This window comes from Danio aesculapii, chromosome 5 (genome assembly GCF_903798145.1).
Source record: "Danio aesculapii chromosome 5, fDanAes4.1, whole genome shotgun sequence".
In the NCBI taxonomy this organism is placed as follows: Eukaryota; Metazoa; Chordata; class Actinopteri; order Cypriniformes; family Danionidae; genus Danio; species Danio aesculapii.
In genome coordinates this window covers 46,896,647-46,918,611 of record NC_079439.1, presented here as the reverse complement: position 1 = coordinate 46,918,611, position 21,965 = coordinate 46,896,647, and the positions used below count along the sequence as shown (strand labels likewise).

The 21,965-nt window shown below is 33.9% G+C and overlaps 1 protein-coding gene across 2 annotated transcripts in view; it reads left to right on the top strand.

Annotated features, from left to right (window-relative positions):
* The first annotated feature begins 3,089 nt into the window (after positions 1–3,089).
* slc4a4a (solute carrier family 4 member 4a) overlaps positions 3,090–21,965 on the top strand; it is a 127,945-nt gene continuing 109,069 nt past the window's right edge. The window contains exons 1-3 of one of the 2 annotated variants that reach the window (XM_056458362.1): positions 3,090–3,172; positions 3,309–3,397; positions 9,278–9,351. In XM_056458362.1, coding sequence (XP_056314337.1) covers positions 3,381–3,397; positions 9,278–9,351 — 91 coding nt within the window. In that variant the 5' untranslated portion in view covers positions 3,090–3,172; positions 3,309–3,380. Of the gene's footprint in view, positions 3,398–9,277; positions 9,352–21,965 lie in introns of both variants that reach the window. The other variant, XM_056458363.1, reaches the window with a different exon arrangement.

Here is a 21,965-nt window from a genome sequence, read left to right as displayed (position 1 = left end):
GACGACCCATGCTGCCAAACCACATCCAAAGGGCACCCACATTTTGGAACTGGACCTCAGAGCATTAAAAGAAGTTCTCCTGGTCCAATGAGTCTAATTTGCTTTTGCATCAATTGTTTAGCTGTGTACACATGTGCAGTGATGGCACCAGTTTACACTGTGGGACAAAGACAAGCTGCTGGAGGGAGTGATGTTCTGGCAGTGTCCTGCTGGGAAACAACTTGCCTGGCCTTTAATGTGGCCTTTATACTGACAGAAATGTCTTAGTATATTTGGCCTGTACATGTTTATTGACATACACTTGAATTTATGATTAATTATGTATTCTATGTGTACTTGGCTCTTAGTTGTTTTAACACTTTTGATTGAGTATAACCGATAAAGATTTTTTTTCAAATGTTAAATACTGCCCTGGTTTCAGAGGCCTAAAGATGAGACTAAACTGCATGTTTGGACTTTCTAAAGTGAAAATAAATCACGGTGACAGATCTTAACACAAATTAATGACATTGTTTTGTCATGCACACAGTAATGTTTCTCAATTTTTATTTTTTAAAGCTTAAAATCTTTTAAAAATCCAATTTAACTAACTCATTCATTCATTCATTCATTTTTTTTCAGCTTAGTCCCTTTGTTAATTAGGGGTCACCACAGCGGAATGAACTGCCAACTTACCCAGCATATGTTTTACACAGCGCATGCCCTTCCAGCTGCAACCCATCACTGGGAAACAGCCTTACACTCTTATTCACACAGATACACTGTGGACAATTTAGCTTACCCAATTCACCTGTGCTACATGTCTTTGGACTTATGGGAGAAACCGGAGCAGCCGGAGGAAACCCACATGAACACGGGGAGAACATGCAAACTCCACACAGAAATGCCAACTGACGCTCAATTTAACTATTTTGTCAAACTTATTAGGAAAATAAAAATACATTTTAAGTTAATTAATACATTAATGTAAATATTTAAAAAGTTAAATACATAAAAAACCTCAAAGCCTGTGCATGAAGTACAATATGAATAACATACATTATATTCTTTTCATTATTATATTGTCACCCTTCCTCTGTAAACTGTATCTTAGAAGAGCAGATGTTTCAATGTCGACTCTACAGGGGAGAGTGAAAGAATGTTGACCTTCAGAGACCAAGCTCTCAGAATGAGCATTTAATCTATCATAGTCTAGCCTGTTAGTGTACCATAAACTTGTACTTTGGAATCTGTTTCACCCAACCCAAATGCTTACCCATACGAAGCAAAAACAACAACAAACAAGCATAGTTTTTGTGTTTAAACATAGCAACCACAAATCAACCATGGTTTACCGTAGAAAAAAAGTTTATAGATATGATAATCAATACTCAAAACAACAACAACAGGAAAAAATAAACATGCCTAGGCCTATTATAATAAAACATATTTAATTTTCATAAAGGTTGTTTAAACATAATATGGCAATATTTTGACTTTGCGTCAAAGTTAAGGATTTTTCTTTTATGGCAAAAATCATTAGGATATTAAGTTAAGATCGTGTTTCATGGAGACATTTAGTAAATTTCCTAGTGCAAATATATTAAAACTTATTTTTTGTTTAGTATACATGTATTATATATATATTATATTATATAATATATAGTATATATTAAAACTTATTTTTTGTTTTGTTTAGTTGCTAAGAACATCGTTTGGACAACCTTAAAAGCGATTTTATCTCAAGGTTTTGATTATTATTATTATTATTTCATGAATCCTCAGATTCTAGATATTCAAATAGTTGTATCGTGGCTAAATATTGTCCCACCATAGTAAACTATACATCATCACTGCACTGTAAAAAACAAAAACAAAACAAAACAAAACATTGACTCAACTTAAAATTGTACTGCAACTTGTTGAACAGCTTTTTTGAGTTGAGTACTATAATTCACTCAATTTAAGTTTAAAGAGAATTAAAAATTAAAAGATTAAATAAGATACAATTTTAAGCTGAGTCAAAGTTTTTATTTATGTTTTAACTGTGCAGTGATGTAGGGATGTAATAGCTGAGTCAACTTCTTATTTTTTTTTTAAATGTGGAATTCATATTTGGTCAGCTTTCAGATTTTGAACGTCTTTCAGATCTCAATGTCTAAAAAACGTACTCCTTTTGACTGATTTTGTGGTTATGGTCACATACATTCATGAAATATAAATATAAAGACGCAGATGTAACCAAGTGAAGTAAGCAGCCACTTAGGGCCCCAGGAAATTTGGGGGCACCCAATAAATACTTAGAGGTATAAATTATACACATAACATTGTTTTCTATCATATTTTGTATGGTGAGGATCAAACATATTAAAACTTAGCTTAACTATAACATCTGCACAAATTTGTCTTGCACTGTCCCTAATCATGGAGCAGTCCAGCAGTCAAGTCAGGTAAAGATTCAGTTTTAAAATCAATTTATTATTTTCGATTAATTCATTTTTATTAGATGTGAATTAATTTTAAGAAAACAAATCATCTAGAGATTTCATTAAGATAAAACATGAAAAAGAAGATTCAGTGAAATAAGTTAAAAAAAAACTGCAAAAAAACAAAAACATTTTGGGACTGTTGGGGCGCATGGCAGGAACTGCTTAGGGCCCCCAAATCACTAAATCAGCCCCTGTACGTAATAAGCATGTTCAAATAATTCCACAATTTAACAATGAAACGTTAACTGACGTGTGGCAAATTGAAGTGAGATTTTTTTTTCAGAAGGTGTCGCTGTCTCTCACGTGAATGTGAAGCTTTACCAGAAGGTGCGCTCGGAGTCTAAAGTGACAGCCTACCTGTTCTCATCCCACCGGCAAACTTGAGATTGCAACTCGATGATGATCACACAAGTGCACATTAAAGACACGGGCTGCTTGTGTTGACACTTTGAGGCGTGTTTCTTTCAGTCATTTCAAGTTAATGAATTGCCGTTTTCTTAGAGAAATTGGTGTCAGTGTCATCTTACTCAGGGTAAACACGCAGTTTGGCGCAACTTCTTGACCTCCCACTCGTGCTGTGACGTGACCGAGCGGCTAGTAATAAATGAAAGGCGCGTTTTGAGCGTCCAGTTGTTCTGCTGCTTCAGCAGACGCGCGTAATCTCTGTCACACGCGGCGCGGAGCACTTTTAGAAAGCACAGGGGGTATTTAATTTACTTTTCTTGGTCTTTTTTCACTTGATGTTAGAAAGAGTCAAATAGGTTACTTATTTCATCCCAATGAGTATTTAAAGCAGTGTTGTCAGCAGTAAATGAACAGCTGAATCGTTTGGCGTTGCAGTGGCTCCATTGATCGCGCTGGACTGAAACACCAAACCACTGGAATAAATTATAAGCGATTCAACTTCCCAAAATGAGCGCCGGCAAGAGGTAAGAGACCAAAAACTGTTCTAGTACTAGTTCTCTAGTAGTAGATCATGCAATTCACAGCAGATTACAACTGAAAGCTCATCTCTTTAAGTATGAAGGTCCATTAAATACAGGCGTTTTGTATATTCAGACATTCTGTAGTGGGTTTTATGGTGTATTTAGTCATTTTAAGTAGCCTAATCCTGCACAGCAATTGTGCCTTTATATTGTATTATATTGTAGCTTTAGTTAATTGTGTTCCTGATTGCTGCCAGAGTAACAAAATATCAGCTCCATCATAAAAAAATAGTCAAAACACCATAAAAGAAAGATTGCATGTAATACACTTAATATGAAAAATGTGGCAAATTTATCAACACCTTTCATTTGTCAACACCTTTTTCAGTTGAAATGACAGTTAAAATTAGCTTCTTTCATTCATTTACTTATGTTTATTGTTAGAATGCGGTTTATTCTGCACTCACAAATACATACTTTTCCACATTTGTGACCTGTTAGCCACAGCATGTCACAGTGTGTAATAATAATATTAGGAATTAATCTACTGTATTGGACAATAATTCTCTCACTCAGATTTAAAACAGGAGTAATGCACACTTCAGGTTAAAAACTACAAAAACACAATCATAAAACATAACTTAAAGCTATTAAATAACTCTAAATTTATATTTGATTAATTATTGGTTCAGCTCCAGTAAATTAGTTTAAAAAGCATTTTAAACATTACCAGTTTGCATTAAGTACGAATATGTAATTTATTACTGTAGTTTGTCATATTTCCCATGTATTTACCTTAAAAGATTTTTAATTTGACCATAATTCTAATCAGATATTCAAGTTAGTAGATGCTTGGAAAACAGTTAAAAAAATTGACACATATATTTGCAAGAAAATGTGAAGTGAACTTGTGATGAGAAGGAGCACTGTTGGTGCCTGCTGTGCCAATATCTGTTCCATAGGTGGCAATGAAGATTGGGGCTAGAAGAGGAATAGTTTTAATCTAATGTGCCAAGAAACAGAGTTAACAAAGTTTTTTAAATGCAGATCTTTCATTTTTCTTTTGCTGTATAATTTAGTTATATATAACAGTCAACAAAAGTATTTTAAAGGGAGTTATTTTTTACCTTGAATTAATTTCCTCTCGGAAAAAATGAGAAATTGTTTTTCTAACAATTTGTACATTCTGTGCAAATTAGATTACACTACAAACAGGACTGTCTGTGGCTGTCATAGGGGTTTATGAATTTTGACATTGCCCATAAAACTGGTATTGTTGAAGGTTGCCGTATCTTGGAAGTTGCTGTGTGTGAAGTCCTGAAAAAATAAATGGTCATACCAACACACTTTGTGTTAACCTATTCACTGACCTATTAAACAGCCGTCTAGTATTATAACACGTCACGGATAACCCAGTGCTATACAATAATTTACACCTCTGTGTGTGTCATGGTTACTGTTTAACAACAAGTGTTAGTGTAAAACCGTTGTAAAATTGTAGCTTTTCTGGTGGGGTTTAGGTTCTTTTAACATTCATTCATTCATTCATTCATTCATTCATTTTCTTTTCGGCTTAGTCTCTTTATTAATCAGGGGTTGCCACAGCAGAATGAACCTCCGACTTATGCATTATGTTTTACATAGCGGATGCCCTTTCAGTATCAACCGATTATTGGGAAACACCCAAATACTCCCATTCACACACATATGCTATGGACAATTTAGCTTACCCAATTCACCTATAGCGCATGTTTATGGACTTTTGAAACCGGAGCACCCAGAGGAAACTCACATGAACACGGGGAGAACCAGCGACCTTCTTGCTGTCAGGCAACAGCGCTACCCACTGCACCACAGCACCACCTTCTAACATTCATAAAAGTAAAATATATATTTGGAATAAATGTATTACACTGTAATAAACTGTAATAAAATCTGTTAATGATCAGTTTCCATGGATTGTGATTCACAAGAGTTTACCAAATTATTTAAGCTTGTGAAGTGCATTATGGGAGCTTGATCTCTGCTCTGTCGACTTTTGATGTTGAAAATTCAACTCTACAGTTTCACAATGTGACATTTATTGACATTTTTAGCAGTTGGAAATAATATGATTTATAAGAAATAATATGAAGAGAAATATATCTGTAGAATAACAAAAAATTAAATACTGACAGTTTATTACATGGTTTTTGTACCATATTATACAACATCAACCCAGACAATATATCACTTTAAACTATTGAAAATGTTAATAAGTCACTTTTTTTTACTTTTCAAGGTTAAAGCTGTTGAAATAAAGGTCCAATAATGCAAGTCAAAAGCATTAATAAACGGGGAAAAAAAAAATCTAAAATTGTATTACTTTTTTCTTAAAAGAAAAAATACTTTCATACATTTTTTTTCATGATTTACAGAAGCCTAAAATGTTTAATGTTAAATGAGTAAAGCAATAGTATACGTAAATCAAAAAAATCTTGTCATATTTAGAATAATATTTGATCACAGATTAAAAGATTCAATTTAAGGATCATCTTCCAGTCCCAAAATACTTTTGTCATTTAAAATCTTTATTCTTTCCCACCAACATCCTTCAAACCATCAGGGAGTTTTTTAATCTATTGAAAATAATACCACTTAATATGATATTTTAAACTCTTATTTTAAACTATTTTGTATATTTAAAAAAAAAGTACATTTTTTTGCATTCCATATAGCAAACAGTATGTGTGTAACATTTGTTTTTTTAAATAAAAAGTATTAAAATGTAAACAACTTATAAAAAAACATCTCAAAATGTAAATAAGTTGTCATTTAATAAGAATATGTCAATAACTCAATTTTGGAAAATGGAAGATAGAACCTTATAATTCTAAGGTGACGAAATATATCTGTTATGCTGAATGAAGATTTGACATCATATATAAACCCCTAGAACTGTGTTGTATATTTTGCTGACATATGTACTTGAAGAGTGCTCAAATCCAGAGAAATAAGCAGAAAACCTGTTGTAGCTCTTATCTAGTATCACAATTCAAGGAAGAATAGCATCTGAAAGCCCATAACAAACTTTTATAATGCCTGCAGCAGGCGCAATGATTTTACACAGTGCTTTACCTAAAGCTGAGGACTATGTAATATCATTATGCCTGCTGCAGCTATGATCTGGCAGCAAAAGCCCTTGATTATTACATCCGATTGAGCGTTTTCCTAGCCTTATCAACCTAGAAAATACAGTTTAATTTTCTGTTGGTCATAGTACACAATGTAGCTGCAGAAGAGTCAAGTTGTAAATAGGAACATGATCAAAACTTGTTTTGGAATTTTTTGAGCGAGATGCTAACGGTCTAATCTAATTCAATGAATTATGCCAAGCTAAAAGTGCTGTGGTGTTCCTTTAAAAGGGATGTGTTCCTTTAAATGATTAGTTCACACAATAAATTAAATTCTGCCATCCTTTACTCCTCCTCCGTTCCAAACATGTTTGAGTTTCTTTTTATTGTTGGACGCAAGAGAAGATCTTCTGAATAATATTGGGGAAAAAAGCCATTGACTGTTTTTTTTTTTTTTATGAATGTCAATCCTGATCCCCACATCACTCTTCAGAATGTCTTGTTTTGTTTTTAAAAAGTTTGTGAATTATAGAATTTAGATTTTTGGGTGACTGTTCCTTTAAACTTGGCATCTTTTCAGCACGTCTGATTGCATCTACAGTTGAGATATTCAGTGACACTGGCTCTTATCAGTGGAACAAGCTCAATCCTTCCTGTTTGTGTTTACATTTTAGTTTGTTTTTATGGTTTCGTAAACACACAGTGACAGTTCATGTTTTAAAGAGCCCAGAGAGGAAAACATTATCTAGATTGTGTTTTCTGGGCATACAATGATTTGAATGGATTTTAGAAGTGAAAAGAGTTCTAATAGCAAGGCTAAAAACATTGTGATGAGAATAAGTAACATCATATCAACTTACTGTGCACATTTAGACTCACCTTTATCCCTGTCAGAGCCTGAATAGTTTTAGTCTGGTCTTTGGACTTCTTTCTGAAGTGACAAAGAGCAGTTACTGAGTCACACCTCACTATAGGAGCAATACTATTTCTGTCCACTGTGGGCAAATGAATACATGCTCTCTCAATTGTAAAGCACAGTACATACAGTAAAGTTTACGATATACCTTTCACATGCAAGGCGAAGACTTAAACCTGCAGTTTAAGCTATTAAAGAGATTTTAAAAAATCCTAATGTACTTTTCCGCAAGGCTGTTGATGTAGATGTAAATTATACAGTAGTATTTACATTTTTCTATTAGCTAGCTAAAACCTTTAAGCTTTAGGTATGAAGTTTTTGATTATTATTTTAGTAAAAAAATCTTTTTCAGTGAAATGACATCTTAAAAAAATCATAAGGAATGACATACTGTACCACTTGTACTCCTATTATTTAAAAAATGTCAAACAGGAAATGAGTTCATTTCGGCCCTGTTATGGATCAGTCCAGAAATCCAGTATATGGGCTATATGCACACAGACCTTTAATTTTCAGCCAGGCAGCCCAAGGACTTCTGCTGAACTGTCTTTCCATTACAAAATTATCACGTTTAAGACCTTCTTTAAAAATCTGCGATCTTTACTGCCGGTTAGATATACAGTACGATATGAAGTGGCTCTCAGATCGAACAAGAAGCACTGCATTAAATTCCATTTCCCCCCGCCATGTCTTCAAAATATGAAATTTCTGAATTAAAATGGAATTTCTGCGCTAGCCTGTTGCTACTAATGGCGCTAGTGGGTACAACAGTCTTTCATCTCATTTTACTCTTGAAAAATCAAATGTATGCTTAAGTCTATTTAACTGAATGTATTGTAATTACATTACAACATCAAGGCTGTAAAAACAATCTTGTGAAATTGAAAATAGTCACATTAAGCGTTCACAGGAAGTTTATCGTTGGCTTTAAAACTGTAGCTGTGCATAGAACCCATTGGACACATTTGTTTGAGACTTTCTTGCTGCATTATTTTGATCCGCACATAAAAAATGTAATTTCATTTCATTTCATTTCATTTTAAAACATACTCTATTAATATTAATTAGTTAAACAAATTATTTTATGATAAAATGTGATATGTTGTAATTGTATTGATTGCATTTGTTTATTTGTATAGTTAATTTAATTAGTTCATTTGTCTTTTTATGTCTTTTAGTTTATTTGTGTTTATTTGATTTTTTTTTTTTTGTAAAATTGAAGTAAATAAATAAAAAAAACTTTTTTCATGACTTGCATGTCAGCATTTTCCAAAATTGCTTTTAAATTGTCTCATCTCATGACTAAATAGGTTATATTCAGTATAATATGTCAAGGACTGTATATAATGCACTATAACTGGCATGGATCACTTTTGAGTATAATAGACCAGCTGTAGAAATCCGATTGTCACAAACAACGTTTCAGCCCACGCTCAGTGTTTATTCCTCCCACGTGTAACTAGTTGTATTAGCGTTATTAGCTGATCTGAAATCTGTGTGTGGCAGCCTGGCTCACACCACCTCCACATCAGACTCAATTATCATCTTACTAGGCTGCCCAGCCCGTCCCCTCCCCCACACCGGATTACCCTTCCAATGTCTACCTGACCGCTCCTGTGGCCACTCAAGGGCAGCAATCTCACAACCAGTCCCGTAACTTACACCACACATCTACTAACCAGGGCTGGATCCAGAACTATAGGGCTTTCTCCTTGTTAGCGGCACCTGCTAACTTGGGCAAATGGCTAGTTCTAGCAGAAACACACTGCAAGTGAATGAGCCGCGCCGCTATGGCTCAACGTTGTCTTTAGAAGAGAAATGTGAGCAGTCTTTCTTCCTCTTTTACTATTACAGGATGGAGGATGAGGCTGTGCTGGACCGAGGGGCATCGCTGCTCAAACCCTTGTGTGATCAGGAGGAGGTTGAAGGTAAATCTTTTACTTTTCTTAGTTTAAGCTCACATATTGTTCAATTGGATTGATCATTGGTTTATGTAGTTTGAATCTTGGAAATATTTGTTATTGTGAAGCGGACAGTTATTTTAATATCATTTGTTATGAGTAGTATGTTTAGTAAGTTTATATCAGGGTGATGAAGAAGATGTAGGTCACAAATACTAGGTGACTTTGAGTTTACCGTGCTAGTTTCCTTCCGCTCCAAAGACAGATTTAAATTAGTGTAATGTGGGTTAACAGGATCTCTCCATCTTTCAGTCCATCTATCTATTCAGAGAAATTAAGTTAAGTGACCAGATTTCTGAGATAAAATATGAGGACATTGTCTAGTTCACTGGCAAAAATATTGCTATTGTCTATTATATACAGAGCTCAGCATATATACACCCCTCACAATCTCTCTTTTAAATTTATATTTTTAATAGGAGGCTATACAATATTATAGTTGTGCATATACATTAGATTAGTCAGTACTGAACCCAAATTTGGAGCTTATCTAAAAAAACGGTCCAAAAACTAGTACACCCAAATTTATATGTTATAGAAAATTATTAAATACAAATTAAAAAAAGAGAAAAAAAGCAAAAAATAAAAACAAATTAAGTTTAAATTTTGTAGGTTGTAATCGCTTTTCAATATTTTGCTTGAATTTAATTGTATTATCTTTCATTTACTAAATATGTTCAGTGACTAAAATATTATTTTAATAAATATGTGTTTAATAAATCTGTTTTGATTAAATGCACCAAAATACATTGCCTATATTCACTGAGAAATGGATAAAAATATTCATTTTCAAAATGGGGCGTCCTCAATTATGCTGTGCACTATATATATATATATATATATATATATATATATATATATATATATATATATATATATATATATATATATATATATATATATATATATATATATATATATGTGTGTGTGTGTGTGTGTGTGTGTGTGTGTGTGTGTGTGTGTGTGTGTGTGTGTGTGTGTGTGTGTGTGTGTGTGTGTGTGTGTGTGGAAGGGCATCCACTGCATGAAAAACATGCCAGAATAGTCGGCAGGTTATGATTGAATGAATAATTGTGATGGCAGAGCTATCATGAAAGTTTACAAATTTGTGTGCAAAACAATCTCGCATTAAGATCAGGCCATGCTATATTGTGCAATAGGGGTTATCACATCCACAGCTTTGATGGGTAAGTTCAGATGCAAAATTAAGTGCCTCATACACGTTGCAGGTTCAGTGTTAGTTGCTTTGGGTAATTCAACATTTTCCCCCTAATGAACCAGATTCACACTTCAGTGTGTTATTATGCCTTTGTGTGAAGTACATTTTAAAGAGCCCCTATTATACATGAAATAGGGTCATATTTTGGTTGTAAGGGTCTCCAACAACAGTCTAATATGCATGCAAGGTCAAAAAACACTTTCATGGTCTTATAATCTGCATTTATTTTTACCTAATTATCCCAACGACTCCCATATGTATCGTTCAGCGATTCATTTGTTCCCAAACCCCTCCTCAGCGAGAAGCTAATCTGCGCTGATTGGACCGATGACAGCCACACACGCTTCATAGTGTAAAGCATGGATTTTGGCTGCCAATGGGTGAATGTAAATACAGACGATGGACTTGAAAATACAGATGACTATTTTATTGAGCAAAGCAGTTATATCCACGCCTAGGGCGGCAGAATAGAAAGGGTGACATCCGCGACACTTACTTCACCACCCGCGTCCTCAGTTATATCCGCGACACTCCCCCGTCCTCATTTTGCTAACGGGTCACTTTCGTTTTCACTTTCGGGTTGAGGGCGGCGTGATTGTTCTTTGCCTAGAGCAGCAGTTCAGCTTGCTCCGGCCCTGCACAGCACACACACACATTATGCTCACCGTTCGCCTAGAGCGCCATTTCAGCTTGCTGGGTGCAATTTAGACACCTCACCTCGAACCTGAGCTGAAATATTTTGAAACTTGACCGTTGCATGTGTGTAGGAACAGCTGACGATCCGTAAACAAAATGGCATGCGTCGCGTTTTCAACGTGGCTTTACACGCGATTAGAGAATATAAAGAGTTAACCTGATACAGTACACACGGTTACAAGTAACAAAACACAACTAAATATATAATTTGCAAGCTAGAGTAAACGAGGCAACAATTTTAATCGCACGTACTTACACTGGTGAAATGGGGGAAGAAACTGATCCATGATGCACTGATCCATGTTCTGACAGTCTTTACTGATCCTTCCTTCAACAAACGGCCGATGAAGTCTTCTTTGTAAGCATGTAGTTTCCAGAAGCACTCGAACTACTAAAGGCTGGGCTATATTGCTGAGGTTTCATCTTTAGGTAGACTGTCAATAATATCCATCTGCACAGCGTGACTTCATTCGACTGGTGTCTGTGTGTGTGTGTGTGTGTGTGGCTTTTTTTTCAGTGTTAGTGGGCGGGGCTACAGGTTTCAAATGCCCCAGGTTTGCGCGCGCAACTACTTGTGTTTCGTAGTCACATCATCACGAAACACCTTATGACTTGTTATCAAGATGACTCATTTGAAGCACTATGAGTCGACTCCTTTTTAGATGAATCAATAGTTTTAAACACTCTACACTTACAGATTTAAGCCTTAGCTGGATATTTCCCTTCACTTAGAGCTGTGTTACACACTACATGGAAGGGCATTTTCAAAAACCCATAATATGGGCTCTTTAAGAAATGCTATATTGTAGAAATAGAACCAATGTTTGCAACCTCGTACACAGAAATCAATCTTATAGATACGAGATCCATCAGGAAAAGCCACTGTGTTCATCACACTGTGTGTTCATGCAGGGCATTATTCATTGTGTGTAGAAGACCCTTGGCAGAGATAGATAATGTTGTTTACAGCACTAGTGAATCTGAACTGATTTTTATTGAGCTATCATGTTTATTTTTCCAATCCATTCTTCACAATTGAAAGCCAAAATGCTATCCACAAGGAAAGCAATATAAAAAATTCATAATAAATAAGAAATGAGTGAAAGTAATGAAGCGTTGCAGGCTTTGCCCACATCAGTGCTGTTTATGTTTTGTTCCAGTCATTTTGGAAAACAAATGGGTCTAATTTTGTCAGGAGTGTTTTGGGTAATTTTTTTTAAACATTCATTTATTCACGTAGTATTTGGGTGTGACATAATGCAGGATGTGTTCGGACGTTAGGGCACTCAATTGTAGAAACCTCTGTCGTACATAACAACATACAAGTGCTGCTAAGTTCAAATCTGCTTTACTGCAATTATTTGCACTGAGCCAGAGAAATATACAATACAAGCATTATATAGAAATATATGCACAGCATTTGTCATAAATCACTATTTATCAGTGTTTTTAAACAAATGACAGTTTTTTTACAATTCAGACATTTCAATTATACATAATTACTAGCAAAACATAAGATTTATGGTTTGTAAAGTAAACACTGATGTCTGTGGAGAATAAAAATAATTATATTAAACATAACTGTTTAGGGGTGCTTTCAGAAACCTGGTGCATTTCCCCCGTTTGCGCAGTTCATTTAGCATAAGTCAAACCAGCATTCGCGCTCGCCCACTATAAGCCCACTGCTATGTATGAGAAAGTCTTACCTCTGATTTAAATCTGGTGACGATGTCTGTGGGTGTCACCATTCAAAATGAAAGCACAGCTTTTCGCTTATAATGTCTCATTGCTCATCGTCATAAATTAAAATAAGGATGGATGACAGCTGAGCGGGACTCTGCAAAATAAACGTGAAACTCTGACCAATGTGGGGAGAGTTTACTCGCACGTGACTTGTTTTAGCTATTTTGGTTTGTTTAGAAACATTGCAGTGTGAAAGCGAGCCCCACCAAGAACAAAAATAAACATTGTAACAATTTTAATCTCTGCTTCGAAACAAAACAATCGGTCTACAGGTGTGAAAGCACCTTAGGTTACCAGAACATTTATTTTATTCTTCTCCCTGTTAAACTTACTTTCATGTATTTCAGGAGATGCTGATGAATTAACATGTTGTAAATCCAGCAGCTCTGATCTCTCCACTGGATCGCAGGCTAGCATAGCAATGCCCATCACCCATCATATATCAAAAATATGATCATTATTAGGGCACATGCCCACCGAAGCATTTGTTTTTTCAAGCTGAGCTTTTTTTGTCTTTGTAGTTGGAAGTGTCACATTTTAAAAAATGCCAGCAGTGTGTGAGAGTCCATTTTTAAATGCTCTGACAGTTGGAGAAGCACTCATAGCGGAGCTTTTAAAAATGTTCCTATACAAGTTTGAGAATGTTTACAATGTAATTATTAAGAATAAACACAAAATTATATTTTACTAGATATTTTTTCAAGACACTTCTATACAGCTTAAAGGGACTTTTAAAGGCTTAACTAGGTTAATCAGGTTAACTAGGCAGGTTAGGGTAATTAGGCAAGTTATTGTATAATGGTGGTTTGTTCTGTAGACAGTCGAAAAAAAATATATCTTAAAGGGACTAATAATTTTGACCTTAAAATGATTCATAAAAAATTTAAAACTGCTTTTATTCTAGCCAAAATAAAACAAATAAGACTTTCTCCAGAAGAAAAAATGTTATCAGACATACTGTGAAAATTTCCTTGCTCTGTTAAATATTATTTGGCAAATATTTAAATAAGAAAAAAAAATTAAAAGGAGAGCTAATAATTCTGACTTCAACAGTATACATAATTCATCAGTCTGTGGCTTGCCATGTCATGAACTTTTTGTCGCCATAGAAACCTTAAGTTGACACGTTTTAAATATCATTCACATAAGAAGAAACTCACTCGGGTCAGGGGGAGTATTGTAATCTTATGTGACAGGGTTAATATAATGATTGGTGTAGCTCACGACCCCTCTGATGGTCAAATAAGCAGTTTAAAATTGTTCTGACAAGCAGCAGCATGATGATTGGGCTTTTTGTAATGTGCATTTACATATAGGGAACACTTTAGGGTCACTAAACAGCACTTTTCCTGCAAAACAGGGATCTATGGTCACCCGAAGATATAGCTGAAAGCTTATAATTTATAACAGGGAGGAGAGCTGGACCTGTGTTTCATCACTTTCGTGCTCAGTTTGCATAGCTTTAATGTAAATGCTCCTTATTCTTGCAGCCCTGAGTGAATATATTTCATCCTTTTCCTGCTGTCAAAGTGTGTTCAGAATGAATAATGACTTATTTCACAGTATATACTCTATACAGCCCACTATTCTTTGAAGCAGGGCAGACAGTAATATTACTTGACAATCTATGGAAATTTCAAAAAGCGGCATTGCATGAGAGTTGTGTTCAGCAGTTATTATCGTGGGAAAAAAATTGTAATTTAACATATTTATTTTCTAAAATATATAGAGAAATATATAAAAACAACAAAAATAAAAAAAACATAGTTGGTCAAAATTCTTTAATGAACATATAAAACTAAAACATATTCTGCATTATAATACGTGTTTAATTGCTTTGACTGCTATTATTGCCATGTACATTTGAAGTCAGAATTATTAGCCCCCCTAAATTATTATCCCCATGTTTATTTTTCCCCAATTTCTGTTTAACGGAGAGATTTTTTCAACACGTTACTAAACATAATAGTTTTAACAACTCATTTCTAATAACTGATTTATTTTATCTTCGCCATGATGACAGTAAATTATATTTTTCTAGATATTAGAGGGCTAATAATTCTGACTTCAACTGTAAGTGTGGATTAAAAAGAATGTCATATTGTAAATATAAATTAGTTTTGCTGCCATGGCACCATCAAATCAAATGTCCATTACAAAACATCTTTATTTTAATTTCTTATAATATTTTTAATGCATTCAAGTGTGGGAATAATACGATTTATAAAGGTTTTTGAATGGAGTATGGCTACACTCGATTTCATCAATAATAATATTGTTACATTTGTATTTTTAAATTTGAACTACATTTTTTTATGTTTCCTGAATTGCTATAAGTTAAAATGACTTGTAAAGTTAAATTTGTTTAACTTAAATATTTAAAAGAGCAACTGATTTTCTGTACAGTTTACTGTCAATTTTGATAAAAATGTATCTATCCTTGCCAGATTAAAGTGTTCATAAAAAACCTCACTGAACCCAAACTTTTGAACAGTAGTGTACATTCTAAACACTGAGAACATTAGTCTTAGAAATCCCCCAAAAGTAGTGTTGGCCCGTCCTCAAAGTAAACTATAACCGAGCACCATGTGCTTGCTGCACAAAGAGCCCATATGTGGCAGTTCTTTTATATGTGGAGCTTTATTAGCAGCTATATTAGCATGCACAGTGGTGTGCCACTGTCGTCTGTACTTGTACCCTCCATCTGAACAGCTCTGTTACTCCGGTAACACAAGGTGCTCTGATGCTGAAGCCCGAAATGTCCAGCCAGATTCAGGGAATACGCTTTATCCAGTGACGAATTGCGTGCCACTCCAATTCAGGCCTCTTTCTATGGTCGCATAGAAAAGGGTTCTTCCAAAAGAACAGGAAGCTTGGCACAAAGCTGGCTCGACAATGTGTAGTTCCTCCCTCACTCGTACCTCTCCCTTTCCTTCTCTTAGTCCTTACTCCTTGCTCTTACTCCCTTTTCCTTATTTTGCTCTCGCCCATCCCAGCATAGGTGGGACACCTACTCATAAATGGTTCTTAATGATCTTTCTACACCATCTGTTTGTCTTTTTGAGTGGATGCCCATTGTGCAACGCGTAAGGACAATAATATGTTCCACAAATCGTTATAAATTTACTTTTGTGCCTGCATGAAGCATATTAGTTACATAATAAATGTAGTTAATTGATGGATTATTATTATTTATTATTATTTTTAAAAAAATAATTATTTTCATTTAATTTGTAAAAAAAAAATAATGCTATTTTTTTCTTTCCTTTTTTATTTTTCTTTCTTCTGTACTTGGTGTTAAGTGTTGGTGTTTGTTTATTGTGTTAAGTGTGTCATTCTTGTTACAGTATGTGAAGCACCACCATGTCAGAATGAATTGCTCCGAGGGGATTAATAAAGCTTTGAACTTAAACTTAAAGTTAAGACAAAATCCTCAGTCAGAGTGTTTTGAAGTAAAGGTACTGAATGTTTGCTAGAGTGGACTTATTTTGCTGATTTACTTTAGGAAGTCATTCTGATTCTGAAAATCAAGATGTTTTTGCCATTTAAAAGTTTTATTAATTGTTTTATTAAAAAGTTTTTGCAAAATTATTCATACTTTGGCCATTGCAATCACTTGGAAACTAAAAATGGTCAATTTTGTGATGGAATATTTTAGTGTTTGTATGTTTATATATTATTATAGTGTAATATTTATGTTCATACACTTATAATAATAATAATAATAATAATAATAATAATAATAATAATAATAATAATAATAATAATAATAATAATAATAATAATAATAATTAGTGCTGGGTAAAGATTAATCACGATTAATCACATACAAAATAAAAGTTTGTTTTGACATTATATATGTGTGTGTGTGTGTACTGTGTATATTTATTATATATATGTGATGTGATACAGTGCTCAGCATAATGCAGTACACCCCATTTTGAAATTTTTGGATATTTTTATATGGGCAATGTATTTTGGTGCATTTAAAGAAAACAGATTTATTAAACAGATATATTTATTAAAGTAATAGTTTAGTCATCAAACATATTTAAAAGAAAGTAAGAAATAGAAAGTAAATACAATTAAATTCAAGCAAAATATATAAAAAAAATTACAACCTACGAAATTTCAACTCAATTTTTCACATTTTTTTTGCTTCGCTTGATTTTTCCTCTTTTTTACATTTGTACTTAATATTTTTCTATAAGATATAAATTTGGGTGTACTAGTTTATGGAGCGTTATCGTAAGTTATTTTGTTTGATAAGCTCCAGATTTGGCTTGAGTACTGACTAATCTAATGTATATGCACAAATATAATATTGTATAGCTTCTTATTAAAAATATGAATTTAAAAGAGAGATTTGTGAGGCGTGTACCTGTATATGCTAAGCCCTGTACATTGAAACAAAATTATACAAAACAATTTTGTTACATAGATATTTCAATTATATTTCATTTGTATAAATTCTTATATATTTTGTATCTAAAAATAAATAAACATTTTCTCAAATATATGCATGCATCTATGTATTTATATATACATAACAAATATACACAGCCTACACACATGCAGTATATTATGTCAAAACAAATGTAAAATTTGGATGAAATTAATCGTGATTAATTTTTTCACAGCAGTAATAATAAAAATAATAATTTTCTATACTGATATTGAGATCGACCTATAACAAATCATTATGATTCAATCATGAAGTGAATTTCTGATAATCAAAATTCCCCATGCTTTTTCAAGAATCCATTTCACTTTGGATATATGCAATAATAATGGAAAGGAAAGATGTTATTGAAAGATTAAATTTCATTTAATGAAATATTTAAAATATCTATTGTATATCTATTGTAAATATGTTATTGTAAAGTTTCACACTATAAAAAATGCCTTTATACTGCATCCAAATCTCAATGGATAATCATAATTATCTTGGTTTGATTTTAGTCAGTGTTCAAGAGATGAAACCATGTGTTTTAGTGTAAAGTCCTCAACATGGTTTAAACTTAAGTCAGAGCAGGTGCACAAACGAATCCAGGCTTGACTGGATGAGGCCACTGGAAAGGATTTGTGAATACGACTCAACTGACACTGGTAGACCACATGATAATGACATGTAGTACATCCTGATTACGTTCATACTACACACATTTCTATTACATATTTTAGTGGTTTCTTATTTCAATACCTACAAATGTGTTGAAACAAATTATATTATGTACAGTTGAAGTCAGAATTATTAGCCCTACTGTTTATTTCCCTCCAAATTTCTGTTTAACGTAGAAAAGATTTTTTCAACACAGTTCTAATCATATAGTTTTATTAACTCATTTCTAATAACTGATTTATTTTATCTTTGCCATGATGACAGTAGATAATATTTGACTAGATATTTTTCAAGACACTTCTATACGGCCTAAAGTGACATTGGATTTAAATAAAATTAAAACTGCTTTTATTCTAGCCAAAATAAAACAAATAAGACTTTTTCCAGAAGAAAAAATATGATCAGACACATTGTGAAAATGTCCTTGCACTGTTAAACATCATTTGAGAAATATTTAAAAAAGAAAAAAAAAAATTCAAAGGGGGGCTAATAAGTCTGACTTCCCCTGTATATGCTTATTATATATGATTATATTCTCTAGAAGTGCATAAAACAAAAGGTGGTGGACTCATTTATGCTGAGCACTTTAAGTAAAATATATATATTTTGAACAAAACATGAGCTTTTTAGACCACATATTGATGCAGTAAGTGGAAACAATCCCTAAACAATGAATACATTTGACATAATTATCTTAAGTTATTTTCTGTCTGTCTATTGTAAGACCTGTGCGCGCTGCTGCCATTGGCTTCATCTGTTGCCTAATGGAGATTGTTCTGCATTTAGCCTTGTCACCCTCTGTTATGTCATAGGGCTCATGAATCACTGTGGTGGTCTATTAGCCTCTCTGATGTTTGAATCATGATCACTGTGTGACCTGTGCCTCCGCATCTGGCCTGAAGATGTGCTTTGTAAATGGCTGTGGATAAATAAGTCCAAAATGCACCTGAAAAAATCCTGCATCGGTTTGTTTAGTTTGCTGTACTTACAGGGATAGTTCTCTCCAAAATGAATATTTTCAGTTCATTTATTCAGCCTCAGGGTGTCCTTAGATGTGAGTGACTTTTTTAAAAAGTCATTACAGAAGATTTCCAGCTCAAGCTGTAGTCTTTGGTGATTTTAAATTGCAATAGATGCATTGCATTTAAAGCGGCCTTGGTTTTTTTTCATGTGCATACTTACAAAGAGTGCACAAGACATGCTTCATTACAGAGATTCCTTTCATTAATAATTTTTGAGACAGTCTGATCAGGATTTGGATGATTTTTTAACACTTATTTGACACTGACACACTTCCACCAAACTTCTAAACTTAATAAACTGTATGTTTTTAATATTTTTGACCTCGTCAATTTCAGTTGTCAAAAGGATATGCATACAGAGATACTTGATTGCCTTTAAATAAAGCAATTCATGGTAGAGTTTAAGAATATTTAAAAAGTATTGCCATGCATTAAATCTTGACTGATTGTAACACCCATTCTCAGAAATAAAGCTACAAATGAGGTCACTTGTGTATCTTTTTTATGGTGCGCATTTGTGACATTGGACCACAAAACCACAGTCAAAAGTGACCATGTTTATACATAATATGAAAGCTGAATAAATAAGTCTTCTGTTGATTTATGGTTTGATCAGGGCATTGAAAGTGTCTGTGTGATATGGATCTGAACATTGGACGTTCCGCGCTACATGCTAGCTCTCTCAGTCAAAATATTTAGTTTGACAGTCTGCTGCAAACCCCTCTGGTGAAGTCCACCATTTCCTGCACAAAGTGCGTAGAGGAAGTCATGCCATTTATTTACGTCTTCACTGAGATTACGTCATGTGTTGTAACCAGTGAGCTGCAGACAAACATTGGAGATCCAGCTCTTGACCTCAGTGACACTGCACAATATTTTTATAAGTGTTGATCACGTGGCTTGCGTTATCTTGGCAGTAGGGGGGCGTTTAACTCTTGACAACAACAATGTCAGGCCTGAGATTATTGTATTTACGTGGCTTGGCTGAGTCAATTAATTGTGTTTGTGTTTTTCTACGTCATCAAGGGCCTTTTAGGTATACCGAGGGGAATTAACTCAGAATGAGTTTCAGCCAGGGGCTGCACGGTGATGCAGTAGGTAGCACGATTGCCTCACAGCAAGAAGGTCACTGGCCCTGGTTTGTCTCCTTAAATGCTAGATTAGATACTAGCACTGTATTTATGGAAGTTCCATTTAATCATCATTTAAGAGTAACTCCGGGCATTTTACAATAAAAATGTTTAAATATTAGGTATAAGAACACCTACTTTATATATATTAAAGTGATAGTTCACCCAAAAATGAAAATTTCCTGTTAATTTACTCACCCACTGGTCATCCAAGATGTAGGCGACTTTTTTTTCTTCAATAGAATATTAAAGAAGATTTTATTCTGAATCTGTGGTCCATGGTGATTCATGTAATTAACATTTTTTTTAAATTAAACATAAACAAACAAATTCAAAATCAATAGTCATAGGTCCTGATGACACACTGAGGTCTTGAGAAGTGAAACGACTGGTCCGTGTAAGAAATTGAATATTATTTACAATGTTATTAATTTTAATCTACAGGCTGCTGAAACAGGTATGTGCATATGACTGTAGTCGACTTGTAGTTCGATCGCTTTTGATGATGAAAGCACGAGGGCTGGTGATGCAATCACCAATATCTATCAACAAAGTGCATCAACTGACCTCCCGTCCAAGCACACCCTCACGCTTTTGTCATCAAAAGTTACCAGATTACAGTCTGACAGTCTGACTACAGTCGCTGAGCTGATATAAGGTCATTAAGATTTATTTTTATTAATTCTTTTTTCATTTAAAACAAAAAGATGTAAATGACTTACAACCACTCCTGGCTTGTTTAGATGGGCTTAAACTTTGGCTCTCAGGCAATTTTTTAAAATATAAATGAAAATAAAACTGAAGTAATTTTGTTTAGGCACAAAGTTAAATGTCAATGTGATATCTTTGGCCCCACATATTACCCAGTGTGCAGGAAATCTCGGTGTTATGTTTGATGAAAACTTGAAATTTGACAAACAGTACTGTCGTAAAATCCTACTATTACAACCTCAGACAACTATCTAAAGTCAAGCCTTTTTTATCCCAGAGAAATTTTCAAACAGTAATTCATACCTTCATAACAACTCGTCTGGATTACTGTAACTTTTTAGTCTTATCTCTTTCTTTTGCAGCTGGTATAAAATGCGGCTGCTAGACTACTCTCTGGCACTAGCAAGTATAAGTCGGTAACACCTATTTTATCCCATTAAATACAGAATTGATTTTAAAAATGTATTATTTGTATACAAAACCATCAATAATCTTGCGCCTCAGTAACTTACAGACTTGCTCTGTCCGTATACCACCTCTCGATAACTGGAATCTTATGATCTCAATTTACTCACCGTGCCCAGAACATGCCTTAAAAAACGAGGTGATCGAGCATTTGCAGTTGCTGATCCTAAACTCTGGAACACTCTACCCATTCACATTAGACTTTCCCCCTCGATTTCAGTGTTTAAGTCCGTTTTAAAGACCTATATATTTTCTCTCGCTTTTAATATTCCTTTATCACTGTTTTATTGCTTTTATTTGTTAAATAATTCTTTTATATTCTGCTTTCTTCTTTATTTCTTTAGCACTCCTATGCACAGCACTTTTGTCAACTTTGGTTGTTTTTAAGTGTGCTTTATAAATAAATATTGTATTGTACTGTACTGTATATTCTTCAAGGAGGACATATTAACACAATCATAAGTGACACTTAT